This window comes from Nelumbo nucifera, chromosome 5 (genome assembly GCF_055504915.1).
Source record: "Nelumbo nucifera cultivar China Antique chromosome 5, China Antique-T2T, whole genome shotgun sequence".
Lineage (NCBI taxonomy): Eukaryota > Viridiplantae > Streptophyta > Magnoliopsida > Proteales > Nelumbonaceae > Nelumbo > Nelumbo nucifera.
Window position 1 is genome coordinate 51,005,499 of NC_142653.1, and position 11,304 is coordinate 51,016,802.

The 11,304-nt window shown below is 38.5% G+C and overlaps 1 protein-coding gene across 1 annotated transcript; it reads left to right on the forward strand.

Moving 5' to 3' along the window:
• The first annotated feature begins 1,371 nt into the window (after positions 1–1,371).
• On the forward strand, positions 1,372–1,788 carry LOC104588737 (uncharacterized). The gene has a single exon (XM_010246800.1). It carries the CDS (start codon positions 1,372–1,374, stop codon positions 1,786–1,788), a length of 417 nt encoding a protein of 138 aa, XP_010245102.1.
• The last annotated feature ends 9,516 nt before the right edge of the window (positions 1,789–11,304 follow it).

Sequence of the window (11,304 nt, forward strand, 5' to 3'; positions counted from 1 at the left end):
AATGATATTATTAAAAGAATAAGTTTAAAAATTTAAGTTTACAATATAAAATATTTTAGACTAAGAAATATGAGAAATTTCCCACTTTCCTGTATTAAGAAACTTATATTTGAATATAAAATATTAATATATATTTATGATCGGGTTAATTCAATTTTGGTCGTTTTACAAATGACCAAACCGAAACTAACCTGACTTGGTCGGGTTGGGAAATTACTGAATCGAAGCCGACGAAAATACTAGAAAGTGACCAACTTGGGTCGAGTTGGATCAGTTTAGTCAGTTTCATCAGTTTGATGAATATCTCTAGCTGAAATTAATTATTGTTATTTTTGTATTGCAAAATAATTATTAAAAATTGTATACAAAATATAATAATTATTTATTATTTAAAAATTAATTATAAACAATTGTCTACTCTTATGTATTTCTATTAATTAACTTTTACTTAACAAAGTCCTGAATCCCCACTGGTGTCTGTTATAATTATTTTTGTAATTTTGTTAAATTTCTTAAAGTTATTATATAATTTCAGTATTTAATCTATTTATTTGTTTATAAATAATATTTAAAATATGATTTAGTTATTAAATTTCTTATATTTAATTGAGATTTATTGCGAAGAGTCCTATCAAAATGCAATTATAGAGCTTTGGACCATGGACTGTGGGTGAGATGGGAGTAAAACCATATGAATTGACAATGGCATCACTGAATTATTTCAATTCTGTTAATAACACCCACATTCATTGCACTTATTGTCATTTGGTCCCACCAAATGCTGAACTCTCAGGTCAAGCAGATTAGACCTGTTCACAGGCTGGGTTCAGACATGTTCACAGGTCTGACCAAATTCTTTTGAATCATGTTCAATTTGAATGAATGTTTCATTGATGATTAGACCTTTTCACAAGCTGGGTTTAGACTGGGTTTGGGATGGACATTACCACTTAGTAACAGAAAATGCCCAGGCCCGAGCTCATGAAACCCAGTATACATGATGCAATATCATAGTTTTATCTTAATTCAAGTTTCAGTATGCATGGTAGCTTTTACACATGACAAAATAATAATTCAAGTTATTTTGAATATAACATTTTCAGTGATCTATTGAACCACAACACTGAAAACACTCTTTTGGTTATAGTTTTTGGCATTAAGAAACAAATATGATAGGAGAAAACTAAAGCCCCTAAAGGACTGTCTGAAAACAGATGAAGTGCCTGAACTTCTAGAAGGAATCTCTATGATTGGGAAATGGTGCAACTGCTAGAACTTCTAAAGTTATTACAGAATCAACAAATTTCTGTTTAAGTGGATGATGAATGGAAGTGGAAATGGAGTGGTGATGGGGTATTCTCAGTCAAATCTATGGCTGAGAAGCTGAGCCAAGGAGCTAATTTGGGGTTCCCTAGTAAGCAGATCTGGGTTTCTACCAGTCATTCTAAGACAAACTTTCTGGTTTGGGTTCTGGCCCTTGATAAATATTTGAGTAGATCCAATTTGTGCAAGCTTGGGGTTCATATCCCTAATCAGAGCCGTGGCATTTGTGGTCTGGTTCCTGAATCTTGTGACCATTTGTGTATTCATTGCCCTCTGGCTGCTAGGTTATGGGAGCACTTCATCAATTCAGCAGGTCTCAGTTGGGTTATGTCTCGGTCTGTTAAGGCTTTGCTGTGTAGTTGGAAGCTTTTTGGTCTGAGCAAGAAAGGGAAGTTGGTCTGGAAAACAATCCCTGCTGCTGTCCTGGTTATTGTCTGGTCTGAAAGTAACAGTCGTTTTCCATAACAGATCTATAGGTCCTGATGACCTGCTCAAGATGGTGGTTAATGGGCTCGCTTCTTGGCTTTCTGTAATATCAAGTTTTAAAAATCAGAATGACTTTCAGCTCTTGGAATCCCATTCCATTTGGGGTCTGTAATGTTGTAGTTCTCCTGGTGTTTTCTCACCAGGTTGCTGTTGTACTGTAACTTTCCATCATCAATAAATCTTCTACTTTACCTTTTCAAAAAAAAAAAAAAAGCAGCTGAAGCGCCTGAACTGAATGACTTGTGTTTGTAACTGTTGTCTTTTAATGGATAAAATGGGTCAAATGATAAAAACTCCTAATGGTTCAAATTCTGTCAACTTTTGCACCCACACCCATTGAGTGCCAAATCAATCAACATCATTTGTCTGGTTGATGCAGCTGTAGTCCCAAAGTAGGTGGATTAGTGGAGTCAAATGAAAGGTTGGAAACCTGAACCTCTCCAAACATTCATCCCTATTGTCTCAACTATAAAGAGGCACACAATCTTCTGATAATGAAAGAATTTTGGGAGCCAAAAGTTCACTCTTTTCAGTCTTATCTTGTGGTATATATACAAGTTCGATGGAGTCTCTTTTTCCTAATACAAAATTTTCTAAATCAAAACCTTTCTAAAAGCAACTTTTTATAATCAAAAAGACTTTCTAAAACTGCTAACTTCCAAAAAGAATATGTAGAAAATATACAGAATATCTTCCTAAAAAAACAAAGCTGCTAAAAACAAAACTTCTAAAAAACAAAGCTTCCTAAAAAACTGCTAAGAATCTGTACAGAAAATATACAGATTTTCTATGAAGTTTCTTGCCTAAAATAGGTGAAGAGGATCTCCTAGGAATCTCACCCAATACTCCCCCTCCAATTGGTGCATGAGGATTACGAATGCCCAACTTGGGAAGGAAAAGATCAAACTGCTTCTATCCGAGAGCCTTCGTGAAAATGTTGGCAAGTTGTTCACTGGTATGTACGTAAGAATGTGCAATGGTGCCAGTTTGGAGCTCATTACAAATGAAATGACAATCAACTTCAATATGTTTGGTTCGCTCATGAAAGACAGGGTTCGCAGCAATGTGCAGAGCAGCTTGATTATCACAAAACAAATGTATAGGTTGAGGGTGAGATATACCCAAAGACGACAACAGACCTTTGAGCCACTTCAACTCACAATTGGCAGTAGCCATTGATCGGTATTCAGCCTCGGCAGAGGAACGGGAGACAATATGTTGTTTCTTAGTCTTCTAGGAAATGGGGGAACATCCCAACATGAAAAAATACCCAATAAGAGAGCGACGAGTTAAAGGACAACTCGCCCAGTTGGAATTACAATAGGCATACAATTGCAGATCACTATCAGAGTGCAAGAATATCCCTTGACCAGGATGTCCTTTTAGATAACGAACCACACGTAATGCCGCATCCCAATGATCCACACGAGGACATTGCATGAATTGAGCCAGGACATGGACGCAATAACTGAGCTCCGGCCATGTAATGGTTAAATAAATCAAACGGCCCACAAGACGGCGATATCGTTCAGGATCACCCAGGAGTGCGTCGTTAGCAAGGGCAAGTTTATGATTCTGAGCAATAAGAAAGTGAGCAGGTTTGGACCCCAATAAGCCGTTTCTGTAATAACATCAAGTGCATATTTCCTTTGACAAAGAAATATCCCAGATGGTCCGCGAGCCACTTCAATGCCCAAAAAATATTTAAGAACACCCAAGTCCTTCATGTGAAAACAACGATGCATATACTGTTTAAACTTGAGTATGAACTCTGGGTTATTTCCACCAACAATCAAGTTATCAACATAAAACCAAGACGTGCAAGATAAGCCCATTCTTGCGATATGTAAATAAGGAATAATCAAAATAGGACTGAGCAAATCCAAAGGTTTTCAAGGCAGTAGCTAATTTAGAAAACCAATTCCGGAGAGCTTGCCGTAGACCATTCAAAGATTTTCGGAGTTTGCATACCTTTCTAGTCCCAGAGGCTGAAAATCTTGGAGGAAGTTTCATATAGACCTCCTCATGGAGATCGCCGTGCAGAAAAGCATTGTGGACATCCATCTGATGCAATTTCCAATTTTGGGCCGCTTCAACTGTTAAGAAGGTTCGAACTGTGACCATTTTAGCCACAGGGGCAAAGGTCTCGTTGTAATCAAGACCTTCAACTTGAGTGTTGCCCAAGACTACCAACTGTGCTTTAAATCTTTCAATGGAGCCATCAGAGTTGTACTTGATTTTGTAGACCCATTTACACTCGATTGCCTTTTTCCCAGGTGAAAGGTCTTCCAAGGTCCATGTCCCATTGTCTTCCAACGCTTGTATCTCTTGGCGCATAGCCTTGCGCCACCGAGCATCAGTTATTGCCTCAGAGAAATGAATAGGTTCTCGGCCTACAGTAATAGCTGCCAAGAAATGTCTGTGTTTCATAGAAAAATTATCATACGTTACGTAATGAGCTATGGGATAAGGAGTATCTGAGGACTGAGATGATACAAGAGAAACAACTGAGGGGTCTAAACGATGAGTAGAGTGTGTGACAAAGTCCTGTAAATAGTCGGGGGTTCGCTTTTCTTGATGTCCACGGCCTAATAACTCCGTGGTAGGCTGTGAGTTTCATTATTCCTGTAATCTGTAAGGCTCCTTGTCTCATCAAAAGGACCTTCCTCAACATCGTTACCCGTGTTCTGACATCTTTCTTCATCCATTGTGTCGCTCCCCCTCACTTCTATATGGGGTGAATCAGATACCATGTTTGGAGGAGTGGTCATAGTGTTTGGTGGTTGGACAGTCAAAGGCAACACAACATTTTCCGTGACTATGGGAGAATTGGTTATTGAGGGTTGATGATCCGGAGTGGCAAAAGGAAACTCGGCCTCACTAAACATCACATCTCGTGAGATGAAGTATTCACCGGACTCAAGATCGTATAATTTCCATCTCTTTTTCCCAAAAGGGTACCCAACAAAGATACATTTCCCACTCCTAGCGGCGAATTTGTCATGGTCCCGAGTATGCGAGAAACACAAACAACCAAAAACTCTGAGATGTTTATAAGATGGACTTTGTCCAAACAACATCTCGTAAGGTGTTTTACCACCAAGAAGGGTCCAAAGTGTCTGGTTAATGAAGTACCCTGCGGTCAAAACACACTCACCCCAGAAATTGATAGGAAGATGTGCTTGAAACCTGAGTGCTCTGGCCACATTCAAGATATGACGATGTTTCCTCTTCGCACGACCATTTTGTTGTGGTGTTCCAACGCAAGAAGTTTGAAATAAAATTTCTTGTTTGTCAAAATATGATTTTAAGGATTTAAACTCTGTTCCATTATCACTCCTCACCACCTTAACCTTCTTATAGAATTGTCGTTCAATCATTGCATAGAAATTTTTGAGTGTTTGACCAACTTCACTCTTTTCAGCCAACAAATATATCCAAACCGCTCAAGAAAAATTGTCAACAATTGTCATAAAATATATAACACCACAAGATGCAGGTACTCTATAAGCACCCCATAAGTTACAATGAATCAATGCAAAACAATCAGTCACTTTATTGCCACTTTGAATAAAAACATCTCTAATTTTCTTTGCCTTCAAACAAACATCACATGCTTTATTCTTATTATTATTACTGATATTAAGAAGCAAGCTAACTGTTTGATAAGAAGGGTGTCCCAATCTCCTATGCCATAAATCACATGACCCAACTCCATCTATCTTGTAAGCACGAACTGGCACCACACCCTTGAAGACATAGACCCCATCAAGTTGTTCACCCGCACCAATCAGAGTCCTCGAGATGTGGTCCTGTATCACACACAACTTATTAGTAAATGTCACAATACAATCTGTGTCATGAAGTAATCGACCCACTAACAATAAATTACAATTGAGTTTTGGGGCATATAATATGTGAAGCAATTTAAAATTATTTCCAAGTACAATAGTGCCTTATTTCACAACCTTGGTGTGTGCACCGTTGGGTAACCCAACAGGACAAGGTGCAACATCATAGGTGTCAATGAACATATTTAAATTCCCCGTCATGTGATGTGACGCCCTAGAGTCAATAATCCATTCAGTGGAGTATTTCTTATCAGAGAGTTTTTCATTAGTCCCGGTTTTGTAAGCATTAAGCATGCTTACAAGAGTTTTCCATTGCTCGTCATTAAGCCTGCTCAGTGCAGTCTGATTTCCATCAGTCACAGTAGCATTAGCAGCCATCTCACGCCCCGCTAATGACTGAGCAGCATGAGCTTTTGTCGTACCTCAGCCTCGTCCACCAGAGGATCCTCCCCCTCTTCCTCGTCCCACTCCACGCCCGACTGACATACCGCGGGATCTATCTCCCCACCATTCAGGGTATCCAATCAATTGGAAGCAATTCTTTGCTTCATGGCCAAATCGACCACAATTGTTACATACAATTGATTTGTCTTTTGAAGCGGCTCTACTGTCTCGCGATATCTGCAAGGCTTGTGCTGCAAAACCAATAGCATCTGCCCGTTCCTCCTTATCTCGTGCCAACGATCGATGCCGATCGTCTTGTATGATCATTGAGTAAACTTTGTTCATATTTGTAATTGGCTCCATACTCAATATGTCAGAATGCATAGTTCCAAATATATCGTCGTCCAAACCCATAAAAAATTGATGGATTTTCTCTTCTTTTCTTTCTTTAACTAACTCAGTTGCCGCTCCACACTTGCACCCGCATGTACACACAAGCACCCTAGAGTAGCTTCCTAATTTGTCCCACATTACCTTCAATTTTCCGTAATATGCAACCACAGTCTATCCATGTTGCTTGCAGTTAGCAAGCTCGGATTTAATCTGATAAATTCGTGGTCCATTGCCAATTGAGAATCGTTCCTTCAAATCATCCCAAAGTTCTTTTACCGTCTTCATATACATGATAGTTGAACGCAGTGATGGATCGACGGTATTGAAAACCCAAGCCACCAACATCGAGTTCACAATCCACCAAAGATCCATCTCCGAAGCGTCGTTCTCCGGCTTTGTGAACTTGCCTTCGATGAAACCGATCTTGTTTTTGGCATGAAAAGCAGTTTTCATCGCCTTTGCCCATTCGTCGTAGTTATCTCCTCTCAAGACCACTGGACTGATAATAATTCCAGGATTATCTGAGGGATGCAAACAGAAAGGAGAGGATACTCCAATAAACTTACTCGAGCTCTCACTGTTCTTGTCGTTGTTGGCAGCCATGGTGACCGATCAGCAAGATTTGTCTGAGGTTGGGTAGATCTCTAGGTTTGGCTTTGATACCATGAAAGAATTTTGGGAGCCAAAAGTTCAGTCTTGTCAGTGTTATCTTGTGGTATATATACAAGTTTGATGGAGTCTCTTGCTCCTGATACAAAACTTTCTAAATCAAAAACTTCCTAAAAGCAACTTTCTATAACCAAAAAGACTTTCTAAAACTGCTAACTATCCAAAAAGAATATGTAGAAAATATACAAAATATCTTCCTAAGAAAACAAAGTTGCTAAAAACAAAACTTCTAAAAAACAAAGCTTCCTAAAAAACTGCTAAGAATCTGTACAGAAAATATACAGATTTTCTGTAAAGTTTCTTGCCTAAAATTGGTGAAGAGGATCTCCATGTGCACCAAATATAGCTCTTGGTGATCTGCTAGAATTGAATTTTAGGTTTCTCCTTCAACTATTTTGTTTTTAACATGCTTAATTTGAATTGGAATTGTTGTTCAGGATGATACTTCTACTTCAAATGGAAACAGAGATCCACTGTGTTTTGAGGGCATGACTAACACTAAGGTTGAAGGGAGATTAAAGGTTATATTACTGCTACTTTTTTTTCAAACTGCTCTCTCTCTCTCACTCCACATACACACACAAGCACACACCTTTCTTTGGAGAAGATTTAGAGGGTTAAATATCTCAGTCCTGGATAGAATAAACAAATTAAGATAAGAGGCCCTTGCTTGGCTTGTCAGTATTTTGTGGGTAGTGGGATGATGATGTAGGTATATCCTTGGAAAGTCGTATCTTTTACCTTAATTGTACTTTGAGAGTAAATTGATCAAAAAAAATTTCTGAGAGTAAAGAATAACTTGTTGATGAAGCATAATAATTAAAAAAAACTATTGATCTATAGGCACATCAAGTAGATGACTAAATGAGGAGAAACCATTCAATGTCAAATTACCATTCATTCTCAGGTAGCTTTTAAACTGAACATAATTTGTATGTGAAATGATGCCTATAATTGGAAACATTGCAGTCCAAATTTATAAATTTGTTGTAGAAATTTGAGGTTATCTTCAATCCTAAAAGAATCAGATTGTCAGTGGCTGTATTTCTTGGGTGTTAAATCACAACCTCAAGAGCGAGAATGATACAAAACAACCTATTGATAAAAATTTCTGTTTGTCATACTTCCATTTTGGATGACACTTGAAACTTGAAGAGACCTCAAAAGAAACACCGTTTATATCAACAACAAAACAGATTGCATTCGATTAAGAGAAAAATCCCTATTACCCAAAAGATTGGATGATAAGCAAGAGGAACAAGGCAATCATTGACTTCACCATTCAGTTAAAGAGCGAAAATTTTACACATACAATCAAATTAGTGTAAAGAAACCAGAAATTAGTAAAAATAATAAATTACAAATCTCTCAACCCTCTACCCCATAGGTAAACTAAACAAAATGAATAGACTAAACAAAAAACTTGTCACTTACATCCTTCTCCAAAGGTATTCAAATTCATTGAATCCACGTAGAACACCTTGTGAATGTAAGTCCTAAAAATTCAAATCAATCAACATAAGTAAATAATATTAAAGAAAGCAAGACATGGCAAACTAAAAGGAACAAGACTAAGACCACCTTTCTTGTAGTGTTGCAGCTGATATGAATGTAAAGCTTCATTTAGACTTACAGATCAGAAAATGTGCTAGATGATGCAATGGTCGGGCAAGGGGAGAATAGGGAACTGATGTTTTGGGGCAACTTGTTGTAAGAGAATAAGTGTAGGGTGAGGAATTGCCTCATTGGAGTTCTAGACAACTTATATCTTGGGGATTCTCAGCATTTTGTAAGTATTCATTCTTTCACTTAATCATTAAAATTTTCACAATTACGTACAAATTAGAAAAAAGGCACAGTTTAGACTAGAAGAGGGTGTTCAATGTTCTATGTGTTCAATGTTCAATGATCTAAAAAGTGTCAGAGTTGATGCATGACCTATGGTTTTTTCATAGAGTCATTGGCATAGTTTTGTCATAGATTGGCATATGAAACCAAAAATGAAAACCCTAAATAATCAGAATTTGTAAGGTGATAACAAGTGTTTAGAAGCTGTCATCTAACCTGATTCTTTTATGCAACAGTGGTGCTGCTGTGCCTCTATGGTTTTCCTTCTTTGATGATAATATAGATAATAGAGGCTGGGCACCAAATGAAGATTTCTTCTCCAACGAGGATGGTTTGTGATGGAGGCCCATCTCATCAGGGAGGCCCATCTCATCATATGGGCGACAGTTCATGGGAAGAATTCATGATAAGCCAAAGAACTCCAAGAATCCAAGATAATTCAGGAATTCAAGATACATCAAGAATTCAAGAGTCCAAGATAATTCAAGAATTCAAGAATCCAAGACTCATCAAGAATTCAAGAATCCAATACCCATCAAGAATTCAAGATCCATCAAGAATTCAAGAATTCAAGAATTCAAGATAATCCAAGATTCATGCATGGATAAGATCAAGGGAGATCGGATGGAGGAGATCAAGCCAAGGAGAGTTCGATCCTATCTACAAGTTGAGATGTTTTACAAATTTAATTTCTTTTCCTAGTTCTTTTACAATTCCCAGATGTATTATAAATATTGCTATTTTCCAATTAATAGACACAATTCATACATCAGAATGAATTCAGATTTCAATTTTTGCCACCTTTTCTCTCTCCTCTAGAGAATTCGGTTTTCTTCACTAGAAGTTAGCGATCACCCGGTGCTTGCAAAGCCAGCCCAGTTTTAATTGCTTCCACGCTGCGTTTGGTGGTATCAGAGCAGGGAGTTCGCTCAGTCAGATGGCCAACCAAGACGGTAGTAGTCACAACCCACCCCGTGACGGAGATCAGGGGTTACAAGCTGTTTGGAGAGCGATTGAAGAACAGTGCACGACCACATGTAACATCGAACAGCAGTTGGCAGAGGTGACTGAACAACTGTGGACCTTGTTATGGGAGGTTGTTCCACAGAACCAGGAAAATCCACATCAAATCGAAGGAAACGACCACCCGTCAATACTGCGTTCCGACGTCCAGTTCTTGACGACGACAGTGAAGATGATTTAGAATTTGGTGGTGCTCCAGTTCTACCCGGCAACGACAGAAACGACAGAAATTGGCACAATCAAGGTAATTTCAATCCCCGTAGGAATAATGATGAATTTAAACTCAAGGTAGATATTCCTACTTTTAGTGGAGATCTTGGCGTAGAGAGACTTCTAGATTGGATCACAGAAGTTGATACATTCTTTGAGTACAAGGAGATACCAGAGGAACGAAGGGTAAAACTGGTAGCTTTCCGGTTAAAGGGAGGCGCATTTGTTTGGTGGGAACGCCTGAGAGAGACCCAGATCAGAGAAGGAAGGGGTCCTGTTCGAACCTAGAGGTGCATAAAATAGCTTATAAGAGGTAGATTTTTACCCCCAGATTATGAACAATACATGTTTGAATCTTACCAACGGTGTGCGCAGGGTTCTCGTAGTGTTAATGAAAATACATATGAATTTTTGAGATTAGTTGAAAGAAATCAATTATCTAAAACTGATAACAGGCAACCTGTTATCTGAGCGGTTTGAAACCGTCCATCAGAGATAAAATTGGTGTACAAATGGTTCTCAGTGTGCAGGAAGCAAGGAACCTAGCCTTGAAAGCAGAATTGATGTTCCAAGACAAGGCACATAGTGATAATTATTGCCGGTACAGCGGGAGCGACAACATACCGGCAACTGTCGATAGGAACAAATCAGTCCCGACAGTACAACCTTCTCACCCGACAAGTACAGCTAACGCCAGTATGGTTATTACAGGAAGACATACTCGAGGTAACCCTTCCAACCCTCCTAAACCCAGTAATCCCTATGCAAAGCCTGCTCCTATTAAATGCTTTAAATGTAATGAGGTTGGACATAGATCCAGTGATTGTCCCAGGAGGAAGGTAGTTAATATGGTAGAAAGGGAGGAGGAAGAAGATGTGGAGGAGGAAGTATACTGTGGACCTGATGGGGAAGATGAAGAGGGTCCATACGAACATGAAGAGTATACCTGTGTTGTGAGAAAATTAATGCTGTCCTAGAAAAATCAAGATACTTCTCAAAGGCACATATTGTTCCGTACTAGATGTACTGTCAAGGGTAAATTATTTGATTTAATTATTGATAGTGGCAGTCAAGAAAATATTATTTGCAGAGATGTCATACAAAGGTTACAATTACT